We start from the raw sequence: 17429 nt of genomic DNA on the forward strand, positions 1-17429 counted from the left end.
CAAAAAGATATAGAATCTTAATCTCTAACAGTGCAGTATTATTACACCTCTAGTCTAGACCCACCCTACCCATGCCATGATATGATATGTCAGGAAAGACACTAGGAACAGGATAGAGAGGTTTTTTCCATACCTAAACAGTGACAGATTTTTAGGGGTTTAAGACCACTGTCTATGCCGGACACACCCCTTGAGCATGGTGCAGTAGTGGTGGCTGAATAGTTAACTCATCATGATGTCACAGTTTTGAGTGCTGGTGCTACTGGATTTGAAGAAGATGGCTGCCTCTTCAGGTTTGTCAACTTCAATATGTGAAATATGTATAAGTCCTAAATATAATATCACAATTAGGGTGATTATACGGCAGGTTAAGACGCACGCTGCAGCGTTCACTTGAAGGATGCTGGTGGTGGTCCGAAATGCATACATCAAACTAGCTAGCTAGCTCGCCAGCATCAATGAACCTTGCAGTCAGTGTGAGTCGAGGCTCGGTTAGCTTACAAAACATTGTTGGAAAATTGAGAGGTGATGTCTACCTGATGTCTTCAACTCTTGTGACTTGCATATTTATATGTTACGATTCATATTTTCACGTGACGAAGGTGATCAGTTGCTGTAGCTCGCACATTGTTCATCATTGTAAAATAATCGGCTCTTAAATTATATGTCATCTATCCCAAAGCGAACTTCACCAAAACGAAGATGGCACAGCTGGCCACAGATGTTGCTAGCTTCACTGGCTTGAGTGTTTATTTTTGTTGATGATGTTGTTTGTTTTTAGCATTGCGTAGTTAAGTAGCTATCTGGTTGTTTATCAGTTAGTTCTCCCATGCTATGCTACTGGCTAGATATCTACTCCAAAAAAAAAAAAAAGCGAAAGGCGTTGCATTTCACAACAACATGCAGCATGAGATTAGATGGGTTGGTTCTTGATGGTGAGCTTGCCAGCTCAACTCAATGCAATATGTTGTCGTGCAGCATGAGGACAAAGAGGAAAAAAACAACAACTTTATTATCTTTCATGATATTTACTTGTGGTGCACAAAGGAAGCTACAGCAGTTCATGCAATGGCAACATCTTTCATTGCGCATTAAAGGAAATGTCCTGAGAATCACACACTCGCATTGACAATATGCAACCAGAAAGGGCTGTGTGCTAGTTATGCTCATGAATTGCAAGACTAGTATTTATGGTTGTCAGATATGCCTGTTGGCTTCTCATCAGTCATACTATAGTTAGACCTGCATATTCATAGCCTAAAGGAGAAAGTAGCAATTTCTGAACTCATATGAAACTAAGTACAGTATGTCTATGCATATTCTGCTCTGAGTCTACCCTTAAATACTTCCCAGACGCTTCCGCCCGAATGCACGGAAGGTAGACCTACGTCTTAAACTTGGCCTTCATTAAGCCAAAAAAAGACCGTGGGAAACGGACGGCGCATAGCCATTGGCTTAATCGGCTTAATCAATCACCTCCAACAACACCTTCCCCCGAAATCTCCCCCTGTGCACCTCTGTTTACGTTCCCCTGGCATGAGCTTGCTTACTCAGCAACATGGACATTTCAGAAGAGTGTGTTGATGCAGTTCAAGTGTGCACACTACACGAAGTGAAGGTTGTACAGATGATGAGAATGACTTGTCTGAGAAAACTAGTCTCCAAAAGAGATGTTTTTGCTTGCTTGCCAACGAGTTATGGCAAAAGCTTAATCTACCAACTGTGTTAGCTGGAGACCACCACCGTCAATGGCCAGACAATACGATTTTACTAGTGTAAAATCTGTCGTTCGTGGAGGATCAAGCAAAGATGTTGCAAGATAAAGGGATACTTGCTGTGATCGCTGGCAGAGACACTGGGCTCGCCCAAGGCCTTCGTTGACAACGATGGTGAAGCCAATTGCAGAGCCCCGTGTTTCATTCACGTCTAATTCAGTTAGTAATTGGAATCATGGTGGATGAAGTACACACCGTGGTCCAATGGTTAACATAGTAAGTAAGGTAATTGTAACTATCTCTGTTTGCAATTATACTGTTGCCTAGTCTTCTTCTCTACTGGCTATTGCAGCAAGTAGGCTAACTGCTGATGTTTCTACTTGCCATTTTTATAGTTTACCCACAAGCACGGCACACATCGACCACAGATTTTTAGGCTGTATCAGGCTTTCTTCTCCTCTGTGAAGCCATTAGCTAGCTACCTAGCTTGCTATGTCTTTTGTGAACTAGCTAGCTAGAAGGTATTGGTTTTTTTTCTCTCTCTTTGAGCCCAGGGGGAATGTTTTTGCTAGCACACCTGCACAGGGAGCCATGCCTCGCAGTCGTGTGATTCACTCAAATTAATCGATGACAAATACTTTGCTCAGTGAGGTCATTCCCATATAATTCTATGGCCACTCCCACTAAGGCCAACTTTGAGTTGGCGATATTCCAGGCTTATCTGCGCTGTGCAAAATAGCCTGGGGATGAGGTTACTTAAATGCAGACAAAACAGACCACTCATTCAAAACTGCATACTGGTCCAGGGTTCATTACGTTCAGGTCTGGTGAATTTTCAAGGGGATGAAGTTAACTTGGGAGGTGAGTTCCTTTTAGTGATTTTGCAAGAGATAAGAGATGTTAATGCTTTGCTAGAGCAGTGTACAGTTGAAATGGTATGCACATTAGTCTTTGCTATGCCTATGGGATCTGGTCATGGTCATCTGGTCCAATGATATTCAGCATTAGTCTAAAGTGTTTGACTCCAACTCAGCAGTAATTATAGCTGCCTGATCTTACTGATCAAACTCTTGATTTGAGGCCCATGATTAAAGAACATGGAACATGCACTCTTGTATACCTTTCGCCTTTACAATCACACCTGTGACAGGCCGGTGACGTTTGCAAGCAGATAGCCCCGCTTAACCCTATTACTTTTGGTACCAGAAGTGCATGTCTATGCTCTCCTCATTAGCTGGATTTCCAACCTGTATTAGAAGATTGGTTCATGTCAGCTCCCGGGCCAATAATATGTTGTGGCCTTAACCATTTTCAGTCAAGCCTGACAATATACTGTAAGTCATGTAAGTGATTTAAAACTGGTCATTCTGTTCCCATTCCCCGTCCCTTTTATATGTAGTTCATATAGTGGTATTTTTGTACACAGTCTTGTACCCTTAATATTTTCACAAAAACATTATGTCCTTGGTTGCTTTCCTGTAATGTCATTGATGACACCAGGGAAAGGTCAAATCTTTGTATTTAAGTACATTTTTACATTTACATTTATGGCATTTAGCAGGCGCCTTTATCCAAAGCGACTGACAACAAATACATTTGTTTAAGTAAGTGAATCATCTATCCAACAGTCATCATAAGACAAAGTAATCAGTGCTCACACCGGGGGCCATTAGCAGTCGTAATGCCAGAAGGCATATATTTATTTATTTATTTAAATTATTTATTAACAGGAGAGAACTTGTACAGGGGGGAAGTGGGGGTGAAGAGGTCTCAAGGGTTGGGGGTTAAGTAAGTAACTTTATTGATGGTACAATGTCTCGATGGAGCATCACCTGCATAAATTCTTACTTCTTGTAGAAGTGCATCATACCAGGGGGGTGGAGACTTTAGTTCAATGTATAGGACCTAGCAAGTGCGCCCATTTTATCCAACAAACCACTCTTCACAAACTCAGCACTAGAGGGGCAATTGGAGAGCGTGCGTTCCTTCTTTGGCGATTGACATACGCCACTGTGGACGGAATTGTCCGTTCTTACTAGGACATGATGCAGAAATGGTGGGCTAGAAACACACGTTTATGTGGGCTGTGTGTAACAGATCCGACCTGAAGTGAAGTCACAACACTTTGGCAAACTGTAATCTGGCTATCCAGTTTCTGTTGCTTACTAGTGGTTTACACCTTGCAGTGTAGCCTCTGTAGTTCTGCTGTTGAAGTCTTCTGCGGATGGTAGTCACACATTCACGCCTGCCTCCTGGAGAGTGTTCCTGACCTGGGGGTTTTCTTAATTATGGTGAGCATTCTTCGGTCATCCACTGTAGAAGTCTTCTTTGGCCTACCATTTGCGATTGCTGAGCTCGCCAGTGTTTATCTTCTTTTGGATGATGTTCCAAACTGGTGTTGTTGGCAAGCCTAAGGTTTTGGATATGTTTATGATTTCTCAGCCCAATAATGGCTTCCTTGACTTGCAGATACAACTCTTTTGTCTTCATGTTGTTAGACACCAACAGCAGACTCCAAAGGAAAACGTAAAGGCTAGAATCAATACTCGACATTGACAGCACTTTTATGCCTGCACAAATGATATGATGGAACACACCTGACTAGCCAGAAACACCTGTCAAGCCAATTTTCCAATATTACTGGTTCCCTGAAATAGGGGGACTATGTATACAAAGGATTGTAATTTATAAATGATGAAACCAATCTGAAAAAAGAAATCATTGAATCTCTAGTAATGTTTTGATTTCAAATCCAGACTGTTGGAGTATAATGCTAAAAGACAAAATTCCTTTTTCCAATACCTCTTTCCAATACTTATGAGGGCACTATCTGCTTGTAAGCATCACTATCTGCTTGTAAGCATCACCGGCCTGTACCAGGCGTGGTTGTATTGGGGTCTTCAGTGAAAGGTACACAACGCTGCATGTCCTATAATGGGGAAAGAAAGACAACTGAGTTTGAGACCAGTGCCAACTACAGCCTGTCAGTCACCTACCTGTTTCCAGCAAATCTAAAGAAATCATCTACTGTACCTATTTCCAGCAAATCTTGCTAGTCAGACTGTGGTTTAAGAAACACAACTTTACCCAAGTTCACAACAGCGTGTTGAACTGCAAAAGACTGTGGTCCAGAATTGGAGAGGCAACAGTTGATTTGAAGTCTCAGAGGAGTGAACCTCACTGAATAATAAAAGCTGTGACTGCCATCTGCTTCATGAGCAATGTCCAATCAAAGTAAAAAAAATAAATTAAAAAAAACTTTCCCTGTTAGGTTGAATTTCTTTCTCAGTAATAGATACACATCTTCTGACGTCATAAAGCCAAATTTCCATTCCATGTTATTTCAGGAGTTAAAGTTCCACGGAATTTCCGTTTGTTGGAAGAGCTTGAAGAGGGACAGAAGGGTGTTGGTGATGGAACAGTCAGCTGGGGCCTTGAAGATGATGAAGATATGACTCTTGCACGATGGACAGGCATGATCATTGGACCAGCACGAGTAAGCGCTCCATCAAATTGTTTTACCACTTGTTTAGGAAATGTGTTCAACCTTGAAGTGGATGATGTGGAAATCAACCTTGGAAAGTTCATGTCAAGAAAGACAGCTGTGGTTGTATGTTGTTTGTCTTCCGTAACATTGCACTGAACCGGTGTTTCTTTGTTTTGTTCTTTAGACTAATTATGAAAACAGGATATACAGTCTGAGAGTGGAATGTGGACCTAAATACCCCGAAGCACCTCCGACTGTTAAATTTGTAACAAAAATTAGCATGAATGGGATAAATAATTCCAATGGTATGGTAAGTTTTCTCGTCTCATGTATGAAATGTTGCCCTTGCTAACAAACACATTTCAAGCCACAGTCTGTAAGATTTCTATCATTTGTACCAAAAAAGCTTTTCATTTTGAATTCATTTGTAAACATTTCTAAAAAATAATTTTCAATTTGACATTATGGGGTATTTTGTGTAGATCAGTGTCAAAACACCTCCATTAAATCTATTTTAAAGTCAGGTTGTAACACAAGAAAATGTGGAAAAAGTATAGGGGGGTGAATACTTACTGAAGGCATTATACATGAGTTTGAGGAAACCTTGTCAAGGGATGTTCACTGAGATGTACACTTTTCCTTTTTTTCTTGCAGGTGGATACACGTAGCATACCAATTCTAGCTAAATGGCAAAATTCCTATAGCATTAAAGTTATTCTTCAAGAGTTACGGCGTCTAATGATGTCCAAAGAGAATATGAAGCTTCCACAACCACCAGAAGGACAATCCTACAGTAATTAATTGTAATAACAGATTGTTTTGACCATCTGTCTTAAACCTTATTCTCTTAGAAATGTTGTTGTAAATCATCATGAAAAGAGGTTCACGCCACACATGATGGGACATCTCTATTTAGCCCATTCCAAAATGTCCCGACAGTAAGGCACTGAGTAACATGGCATTGCAAACAAATGCACAGTTCTTCCAGTTATTATGGTGAAGTTGCTTTGATCGTAAGCTTTATGTTTATGAGTTTCTAGTTGGCATGGCACAAAGGGAAGGCTGTACTGAGTCAAACAATGTAGGTTAGAATGTCTGGTCACTGAAACAAAAATAAAGATGTGTATATGATGCAGGCATGTTCTGTAACTAATAAGTAGTTGACAAGAAGCCAAATTATGAGTCGTTAGTCAAATCTAGCAGGTACATTGAAATATCATGCAGATTAAGATGATATGAATATTAACACAAGGCTTTAGTTTAAAAGTAGTGTCACAAGGTGTGGAAGTTTTTTTTTTTTTTGTAAAAATATTTGTATTTGACACGATACCAATATGTTTCTGTTCTTTAGCTCGTTGACATGTAACAGACGTTGAAGCCTGTTCTGTTCTGAAACTACCCCTTACATTTGACTTCTAGGGAAAATGACAGGTGTATGAAAATTTGATTTTCTGAAATTAAAATCACTGTCTGAAATCTTGAAGTTGCCAACTGCATTTGTCTTACTTCCTAACAATGAAAAACATCTCTTGAAGCTAATATGTTATTGTAGCAGGTCCTCTAACTTATTGGTGGAAAGTAATAACACAACAACCTGCTCAAGTGAATAACTGTTTAGATTTACATGTTTATTTTGGTCATATTTTTTTGGCATACATCTATCATAGAAGGATATTTCCGCACACTCAGGATTAATGCAAAATATCAGTTTATTGGGCTAAGCTTTGGTCAATAAACAGACATTTTGCATCGATCCTGAGTGTGAGGAGACGTCCTTTCTTAACAGCTCTTCATCTCTTGCACCTCAGCTACAGTTGGGTGTGCGGCAGACTCCTCTAAGTTACTAAAAGGCCAGACATTTTAAACGAACTATGAAGACTGGACTGGCCTGGGTGCACCAGACAGAATATGGCTTACTCAATTGTAACTGCTGACATACTTTGTTCATTTTCTTTTATCCTTAAATGTGGTTCCGGGATTAATTACTGGCTCCAAAGCAAGTGCATTGAGGATGGATTACCATTTGGTGTAGAGGAGGATAGTGTATGATTACCCAGCCATAGCCGAGTTATTGCCTTCAAAGATAATTAGCAAGCAGATAGGCCAGAAGTATTAATCAAATGCACTCGATGGATGTTGGAAACAATAAGATAGCATGCTTGTGTTTTGGACCCTTATTTTTTTTTCCTTCAAATATTTTTATTTGTACTAATAGTCCAGTTCCTTCAAAAATATGCTGAAATTGTTACGCAGTTGATTAAGGTGCCAAAATGTGGTACAAAGTTACAAGAGTACAAGAGTACAAATGTTCTTGGTTGTATAAATCCATTTCAGAAGGGGTGCCCAAAAATTCTGACTCATTAAATGCTTTTTTTGGACCCGGAGGCACAGCACATAAGTTCAAAACGATGTCATACTTAATTTTGGTTCATTAAGCATTTTTTTTTGCTTGTTTATTTGTTAGTAGTGTACCAACGATCAATGATATACCATAAGTCATCACAAGTGACATATCCATACCCAGCACATACAGTGCCTTCACTTTTTCCACATTTTGTTGTGTTATAGATTCAATTTAAAATGGATTAAATTAAAAGAATTTGCCATCAATCCACACACAATACCCCAGAATGACAAAGTGAAAACAGGTTTTTAGAAATTTCAGTAAATTTCTTAAAATTGAAATACAGAAATACCTCATGTACATAAGTATTCAGACCCTTTGTTATGACACTCTTAAAATGAGCTAAAATGCAAAAATGTCATCAACAAATCACTCAATAAGTTGGTTTTTACTACAAAGCATTAAGTTTGGTGCAAATCCAGCACACGCAATGCAGTTTCCGCACCATCTCTTGTGTGAAGAATAGTGGTAGCTGCATCACGTTATGGGTATTTTTGTCACCAGCAGGGACTGGGGAGTTATGAAATTTGCTGAGTTGGTTGTAACATCCTAATCCACACAGTGTGTAATTGATTCCTATGCAATCAGAGACCCTATAAAAACAAAGATATTAATTCCAAAATTACATGAACTATTATCCTTGCATTAAGATGGACTCAATTCAACTTACTGAGTGATTTGTTGATGACATTTTTGCATTTTAGCTAATTTTAAGTGTCAAAGCAAAGGGTCTGAATAATTAGGTACATGAGGTATTTCTGTATTTCAATTTTAATAAATTTATTGAAGTTTCTAAAAGTGTGTTTTCGCTTTGTCATTCTGGGGTATTGTGTGTGGATTAATGGCAAATTCCTTTAATTTAATCCATTTTAAATTGAGTCTATAACACAACAAAATGTGGAAAAAGTGAAGGGGTCTGAATACTTTCCGAAGGCACTGTTCAAGGTGATGTCACACTTAATTTTGGTTCATTAAGTAATTGTTTGTTTATTTGTTGTGGTGTACCAATATTAAATTATATACCATTACTTATCACAAGTGACAGAACTACGTAACATTGATTTCTATCCAAATCTGTGTCATTAAAGCTCTACCAGCACACATAAAACAGGCGTTTTCTACCTACTGAGTTCTCCGGATTTAACAAGTAGTCTGGGCAGCTCAGGTCCTGCTACCATCCATTCTCAAAAAAGTAATGGGATTCTCTGTTACACAACGATGGCTGTCCCTGTACCAGCTCATCAGCCATTCTTTTTTTGATGATCCTGTACTCCCCCTATTTCAGTCTTTTTGTTGACAGATACCAATAGCAGACTGCAAAGGCAAATGGAAAGCCTATCATCAGTACTAGACATTAACAGCACACAAATGGAAAGCCTATAATCAGTACTAGACATTAACAGCACAGAGTGTTGTACTGATTATAGGCTTTCCATTTGCCTTTGCAGTCTGCTATTGGTATCTGTCAACAAAAAGACTGATATACAGTATATTTTCCCCCAAAAAATGTCACAATGGAAATTAGCCCCCCCAACACAGGCACCATTCAATCAAGCATTTGGTCAACAAGCCTAAAAGCGCTTCAATCTGCACCTTCACTAGGATTATTTGGATGGGCTAAAACTGATGATACTTGGTCACCTTTCTGGACACTCTTACTGTACCAAACTCTAACAAAGCTTGCAGAGAACTATTGAGGTGTTGCTGCAAAAGTGAGCCCCTATGTTTTAAGAAGTGTCGATGCCAGGATGCTGCAATATGCTAGTACGCTGGCATTTGTGAACCTGGGCCCTAAGTCTATTCAACAAAAATGAAACTAAAGAAAACTAAAGAAACATATTAGATGTTATTTGACATATTTTCATATTATTTCATGATACTTGGACTTTATGAAGTAGTTTGAATAGCACTAAGGATAGTTACAATATATTTGGGCTGCCATTTTCATAACTCGCTTCAGGTTTCAGATATAATTGGGCACCCCTTCTAGGATGTTTCATGCTTTCATGTGCTTTCTGTGTAGAGTTCTTTCCACTAAGGCACCGGACTATAAGCCTTTTTCCTAGACTATTCTATAAACCTTCATCAGAGCCATTTGGATTGGTGCAGAGGTTAATATGGGCCTATTTAGAACAGGATTGCTTTGATGCTACAGGATGTTGTGACACCCAGTGATGGTGAAATGTAGTGACTGCTGCTTGGCCACCATGACTCCGACTATGTATCTCTCCCACTGCAATGGCAGAATCCGAGCAGCTCATCTTGTCTTGGGGCTACGGGTCACGCTTCACTGCAGACCGCCCACATCGCACCGGCTGAGGACACCACACCACCACCTCAGTATGGGAGAGCTCAAAGTCAGCAACGGCACACAAACACTTCCTCTGTCAAACAATGCGTTCAGTTGGTTTGCATACTATATTTGTTTATAGATCTCATCTCAAGCAGATAGGCTTACATAAACAGTGGATGCAGTTCTCAGCAGAAAAACACTGACGAAACTGTATCCAAAAGACAAAATGGAAAACTGGGCAACATCTCCTTTCCAAATGTTTTTTAGATTGTAAATAAAACTGGTGGTGAACTATGCACGATTTCGGTAATTCAGAATAACTCATTAAAGCAACCTAAATATACAAAGGAAACACATACTTGAGAGGCTAACAGTTAGGATTTTAGGAATGTCCAGTGTTTATATTTTTGTATCATTTACATATCATAAAGTCAGTCTTGGGTGTGATCATTTATCTGTACACTTGCACCCATGCATAAATAATATGCTTTGGTGTGTGTGTGTGTACAGTAGAACGATGATATTTTGTTTTCTATCCCTTCTCCAGCTTCCAGCAGCACCATAATGAATATGCACTGACACCATCCCCTAGAGGGCGCTGTATACTAGTGCATACTGTTGGGCATACAGTCTGTCGGGTTCCCTATTACACAAGCATTATTACACAAGCATTTGTCCATATATACTACCTACTGTATTCACTGTGTGTGACGTGTGTGATGTCTTAACCTGAGAGTAACCCGTCTTTGTGGGAGCCGTGAATCCACACCTGACTGTTTAACCTCGTGCCACATCAGGCTAATCTGAATTTAACAATTCGAGCACCTCAACAAAGACCTCAAATTAATCCTTTTTCTTATTTTCCCAAGGCTCCCTGCAGCAGGAAGCTTGATTAGAGAGCTTACTGAGATTACCCCATTTTTCTACACCAATATCTCAGTCCCCTCTCTAAGCTCACCGCCACCACGCCATCTCCCAACGTCCTAAAGTGTGTGAAATGGGTAAATGTTGGTTTGGGATTGGAGTGACTGTGAAGGCAGCCTAAGAGTGTGCAGTGCACAGTGATCTAAGTTGGGAAGGAATGTGGTAAGGAGAACATGAGGGCTCGTCTACCGACTGGTTGTTGGAGCCAGTCCTCCTTAGTGAGTTCCCAGAGTTCTCACCTTTTGTCCCTTGGGGCCAACAGGTCATGTCTGCCGTCTGTCCATACTGTAAAAAGCTTTGTCTCTTTTACGGCCACGGGAGGATTGGATGTAAAGGAGAATGTTTCTCTCTGTAGCAGAAACACATTTCTGGTATACATTTGTCAGGATTTACCCAGTGTTACTTCTGCTGTAAATTGTGTTTGGATTAGAATTTGTTTTGTTTTTGCTGGGTTTTTTTTTAGATATAGGCATTGAGATTGAGCTAAATTGTCAGCTGGAGATGCACAGGTGTGATTAACAACAACAATAGTGAAGCGGAACCGAAAATGAGATCTGTCCCAGAATTTCTCATTTGGAGTCATTGTTTATCTATTATTTGTCATAAAAAAATATTGTTGTAAGTAACAGAATAGTGTTGTTTAACCTGATGGGAATTGCTCTATTCAGTTTTTAGCACAGTGAAGACAACAGTCTGTTGTGTGTTTTAAATGCTGTATTTGCAGTGAGGTACATGAATGGCCCTCTCTCTCACTGTGAGAACAAGGACAGATTGGAACCACATGTCTACTGCACTCTTGGCTCCCTGGGCTATTGACATGCACTTCACAGAGCAATCCTCATGCAGATATGGTTTACTAGGCTTATGCCGGAGGTCATTTTTATGCTCATGGCTTTTGGAATTGACGATTCACAGAATGAAACTGCCCCAAGCCTCTGAATGCATATGTATGATTGTATGCCATTGTGTGATAACAAACATACTATTTGAAACATAAGTTAGAACTTGCCCAGCTGCACCTCTGGCCCTTTGGCTTCTCTAGGCCAATGTGAAATAGAGGGCCTCACACCGAATTTTGCAAAAGGCAGAGAGGAAAAAAAAGATGAACAAATAAGCTGTGTACTTATTGCATTCCAAGTTATTTATACAGAGAGAAAAAGTCTGTAGACTTCGTGTCTCTACTCAGCGGGAACTATTAAATTACCGCTGGATGTTTTTAATTACCTCACATAAATGTTGGAACACAACACTTCGCGAGTGTTGGGGCCTTTATAATGTCTCACATGTTTAGGGAAGCACTGGGCTTGCACTTAATCACGGTGGTCCCTGTGTGATTCTGGCATTAGAAATGCGGCTTTGTGAGAGAAAAGTGAGCATTCCTACTGCTGGCGCAAGGGAAAGGAAATGGGTAATAAAACCGAGCAGGAGAAAAAAAAATACAAGAAAAAACCTCGGCGGCGCGCTGGAGCCAGTGATTCTGGGATCCACTTAATTGCTCTTAAATGAAAAAGATTTTTGGCTTCCCATTTGCTGTGTTTAAAGAGAGTCAAGTCAAATCCCATATGTATACCAGCCAAGCTGCAGCGACTCGCATCCAGCGGTAGGAGCACTAATCCCTCTCTTTCAGCGGTGCCATCAGAAATATTATTATTAATATTGAGAGGACTGTGCACGGGAAGCAGCAGACTCTGGAGGAGTCAGACTGTCCAGCTCTCTTACATCGACTAAGCAATGTGGTCTGTGGGAGGTGTGACATGTTGTTTGGACCTCGTCAATGATGTGTTGATTGTCCTTGTCACAGTCGTTTGTTATGTTATGCGCTGAATTATTAATTTTATTACCGCGGAGACATATAGTACATCATGTAGAACGTTAGATTGTGATGTGATACTGTGTTGCTCTGCCTTTCATAATTCCCTCAATAATTCTTAATGGCAGTTTTATTCTCCATGCTTTAGGACAGGCACAATCTCTCGTGACTAGCATATAAGTATGTGAGGTCAAATCAGGTTCACGCTACAAAATGCACTGTACTTTCAAAGAGTGCAATAGCCTGATTATGGCTGTCAGCCGGGAGGACAGTAGGCCCTGTGATGTCATGTTATAGACGACTGTCATGCCATGTCAAACGTCGCTTTGTAGTCGCTAATTGTCCAGAGAGAAGTGTGTCACGTCCTGTCAAGCTGACTGCTGCTGCTGCTGTCCCTGTGGTCACCCCCTGCATGCCCAGTGCCTGTTGGTGCTATTGTGGCAGCAGCGGTGGCCCACTTGGCCCCGCAGGAAGTGAGACAATGCTGGGAAGGAAGAGGAGGGAATCCTGGGGCTATCGTGCTGGAGCCTGGTCCGGCCTGGTGTCTTCAAGAGCACCCTCCCACACACTCCCCCACCCATGATGGCTTCTCACTGTCCCCAGAGGCTTGCCTTGGCTTGGCTTGGCTTGGCTTGGTTTGGCTTGGCTTGGTCATCATCATTCTGCTTTTCTCCACATGCCTTGAATGATAAGAAAGGGTACTTTTGTTCATGGCTTCTTTGATTAATATTTCATGTTATTTCTCATTTGTCTGTTAAGATTAAGTCCTCCCAACATGGTTGTCTTCAATACAATCCACCTGCCATTAAGAAACAGACCCAAACCACGTAGGCAACATTAGCATGCTAGTCACAGTTAGAAGGAGATGAACCCCCACCCCCACTCAGATGATAGATTGTAATGCTAATATCACACACTCAAAGGAATGGCAAGCCAGACCCCTGCACAGACGACAAGGCAAACAGAATTACGTCAAAATCATTTTCATGTGTTCATCACTGATTATAGCGCAGTCTACACACTGCAGAACATCCAACAAGATGAAACATTGACCTTTCCAGTTGGCTGGCAAACAGTCATGCTTATACTGAACATATATGGAACATTGTATGTGAATCACTGTTGACATTCACGGTTAGGAAACTCCAGAGCACAATTGGAACCAGTTACCCAACAGGCATATTGTGGCCCTTACATACAGCGCCCTGCGTAAATAATGAGACAGTGAAGGATTGTTTGTTCTTTTGGCTCTAAGCTCCAGGATTGGATTTTAAATCAAACAATTACTATGAGGTATAGATTGTCAGTATTTGATGGTATTTATGTACATATCATTTCAGGGCACCAAAAGTAATGGGACAGATTCATATAATTTCCAAATGAATGGTTAGTATTTGGTTGACAATCCTTTGCATGCAATGACTGCCTGAAGTTTGTGACCCATTGACTCCACCAGACGCTAAGTATCTTCTCTGGTGATGGTCTGCCAAGCCTGCACTGCAGCCATCTTCAGCTGTTGTTTGTTTATAGGTCTTTTGCCTAAAATCTTATAATCAGGAAAAGAAATGCATATTTAATTGGATTTAAATCTGAAAAGTGACTTGGCCAGTCAAGAACATTCCACCTTTTGGCCCTAAACAACTCCCTAGTTGCTACGGTATTGCCATTGTCTTACTGTATGATTACGCACTGTTCAATGAATTTGGAAGCATTTGCTTGTACTCGAGCAGACGAGTACAAGCAGATGTTTCTGTACACATCAGAATACATTCTGCTGCTGCCGTCAGCAGTTACATCATCAATTAAGCCAAGTTGCAGACACACTCACGCCTACCTCCTGGAAAGTTTGGGGGGTTTTCTTAATTATGGTGAACATTATTCATCATGTAGAAGTCTTCCTTGGCCTACCAGCCCATTTGTGATTGCTGAGCTCACCTGGGCTTTTTGTTCTTTTTAATGATGTTCCAAACTGTTGTTTTTGGCAAGCCTAAGGTTTTGGCTGTTTCTGATAGTTTTTTTTTTTTTTAAATTTCTCAACCTAATAATGGCTTCGATGGCTTTCATTGTCATCTCTTTGGTCCTCCTGTTGACAGACACCAATAGCAGACTCCAAAGGCAAACACAAAGCCTAGAATCAATACTACACATTGACAGCTCTCTTATGCCTGCAAAAATGAACAGAACACAACTGACTTACCAGAAATACCTGTCAAGTCAATTGTCCCATTACTTTTGGTACCCTGACATAAGGGGACCATGTGTAGAAAGTGTTGTTATTTCTCAATGGTAAAATCAATATGTACACAAATACCCTCAAATAAAAGTTCAGAATCTCTACTTTAACCAAACTTTAGTAGTATAGCAAATATAGTATAGTATACCATATACCAAACATAGTATACCAAACAAGAGAAATGCTTCACTGTCCTATTACTTGTGCAAGGCACTGTAGGTCACATTTTTCTCTTGTTGAGTGGTTGAAATGCAAGCATACAACAAAAACAAGAGACCAAACTTCTGAACGCTGTGCCTCTGACCACATGAAATCGTGCCTCTTAACCATAAAAGATGATGCACTGGCTTACATTGCAGACGAGCCGAGGGAGCGAAAAAGATGTCCAAATATTTCCATGGCTCCTGTGGCCTTTCTGCTAGCATAGTTCTGCCATGAGCTCATGTGTGTGTGGCTAGTTTGTGCTCTCTCAGCACTGTTCCCTCGCCAGCCTCTAAGTATCAGTGTCTTAGCTAACTAGCCATCGACATTGTCATCCAAGTTCCTCTCACCCTGACTCTCTCTGAGACACCCCTGCGAGTGGAGCCCCGCAGAGAACTGAGGTGGGTGGGGGATTTTTAGGCGGAGATAACAGTTATTACATTGCTAAGAACTGAGTATCAGCTTTATCTCAGTATTCACTCGAAAGGGAAAGTTTTGAAAATTGTACTTGAGTGCAGTGGTCCGGTTCCTCAAGAGGTTTGGGTATTCGACATGCTTGGAATCAAACCAGAAGTCAACTGTTTCAATAAACCGTCTGCCTTTTTACTGCCTGTAATTGTGACTATAAGTAGGCTTATGAAACACTTAGTCGTTTAATTCCTCCCCGGCAGTTATTTTTGTGAGCCCCCGATTCAAACAAAATGGAGGGAGAGAAGAAAAAGTTGTATCAAAATGTGACAGAACCTATTTTCATTTAATTTTTTTCGTGGCTTAAGCTTTCTTTTCAACTGAAGAGAAAATCTCCCTAAGAAAGAGTCTCTGTGGTGTTAACCCACCATAAATTGACATGAAATGTATTCCTGATAATGCAAACATTGGGAACAGAGGAGCCAGAAATAACTCTCTCATGCAAGATGTGGAAGAGATTAGGACCGAACCAAGGAGCAAGTGGAGGAGGGGGCTTGGAAAGAAGAGGGGTTGGGAGGGAGGGGGGGGCGTCAGTCTGCGGAGGGTTAGAGAGTGAGTCGGCTGGTGTGAGAGAGAGAGAGAGAGAGAGAGAGAGAGAGAGAGAGAGAGAGAGAGAGAGAGAGAGAGAGAGAGAGGAGGGGTGGCCCTGTGTGAAAAAGGAACTCATAAAAGTCACATTTGTTGGTGATGCATGAGGAAGTGAAGCCAGCTTTGGCACATGTGTCTGTGGTGCTAAATTAACTGTTAACACAAATAATCAAAGTGCAGGGCCCATTGAGCACTGGCGCCAGTGAAATGAGGGGGAGAGGCTGGCTCGCAGGCGCCTCCCTCCCTTAGCAAGCGCAGCGGCCTAGCTTTGCTAGCAGGTGGAGGTCTATACCAAGGGGGCTTTCACAGGAGGGAAGTGCTTACAAAACAGGCCGGCCGGCCCAACTGACAGAGGAAAGCACCACCGCACTCCTGCTTTCCAGCTATTGTGTGAAAAGTGTGCTTCTCTTTTTAGACTTCGCTTTGTAAACCCTGACATCTCTGAAAGCCAGGGGGACGTGGCACCGGTAACTACCCTACCCTACATGCCTGCCTGCCTGCCTGATGCCAATCAATGTGTCACTGTTATGACCTTGAATTTTGTTTTGCATTTTTAAGCACCTTTTTTTTTTAAGCTGTAGACACCGGTCACACTTCGAATGGATAGTACACGCGTTACAAAATCACATATTTGCTTCCTTATGCTGTAAGGAGTATATGGACAAGGATAGACTTCCATCCACACGTTAGTTCTGTTTTTTAACCAAAAACCAATGGAAGTCAATGGACCCTAAATTAGCATTTCATGCCCAAATCATCCCAAATTCTCTGAAAAAACGAAATTACTTTATTAAAATGGCTTTCAGATGACTTGGACATGACATGTCAAAAATACTAAATTTGCTCTTCATCTGTGGAGTAGCTCTGTAATTAATCTAGTGATAACACGCTACACAGCACAGTACTGTGTTGTCCCATTACTTTTGGTGCGCTGAGTGGACACTTATTTCACTAATAACTCAAACCGCTCACCTCCTTCTTGCATGCAATTACCAAAATGCAGTAAACTGTAACAACATACATTGATATGTTGATACAATGTTTCTACCTCAGTAATTACAGTGTTACTACACAGGTATAGGACCAACATAGCGTTAAGTGCTGCTAAAGGCACAATCACTGCCCACACTAGGGCCAAAAGCCTTGTTGTGATTGTACGGTCAGAATACTTGCAGGCAATGTGGGTGAGGGGGGAGCATGATTGTCTGATGGAGATAGTTGGAGGGCAAACTGTGGCCGCAGAGCAGTTTCCTGTGTTGAAATGACCCCTGACTCCAGTCGCCAATGGGCTGTGTTAAGAAAGGCT

The 17429-nt window shown here is 41.0% G+C and overlaps 1 protein-coding gene across 1 annotated transcript; it reads left to right on the forward strand.

Moving 5' to 3' along the window:
• Positions 1-243: 243 nt before the first annotated feature.
• ube2v2 (ubiquitin-conjugating enzyme E2 variant 2) lies at positions 244-6631 on the forward strand. Its single transcript, XM_083690599.1, has 4 exons — positions 244-293; positions 5063-5211; positions 5387-5512; positions 5857-6631. Exons 1-4 carry the CDS (start codon positions 278-280, stop codon positions 6001-6003), a joined length of 438 nt encoding a protein of 145 aa, XP_083546725.1. The 5' UTR covers positions 244-277; the 3' UTR covers positions 6004-6631.
• The last annotated feature ends 10798 nt before the right edge of the window (positions 6632-17429 follow it).

This window comes from Argentina silus (assembly GCF_951799395.1).
Source record: "Argentina silus genome assembly, chromosome: 18".
Classification (NCBI taxonomy): Eukaryota; Metazoa; Chordata; class Actinopteri; order Argentiniformes; family Argentinidae; genus Argentina; species Argentina silus.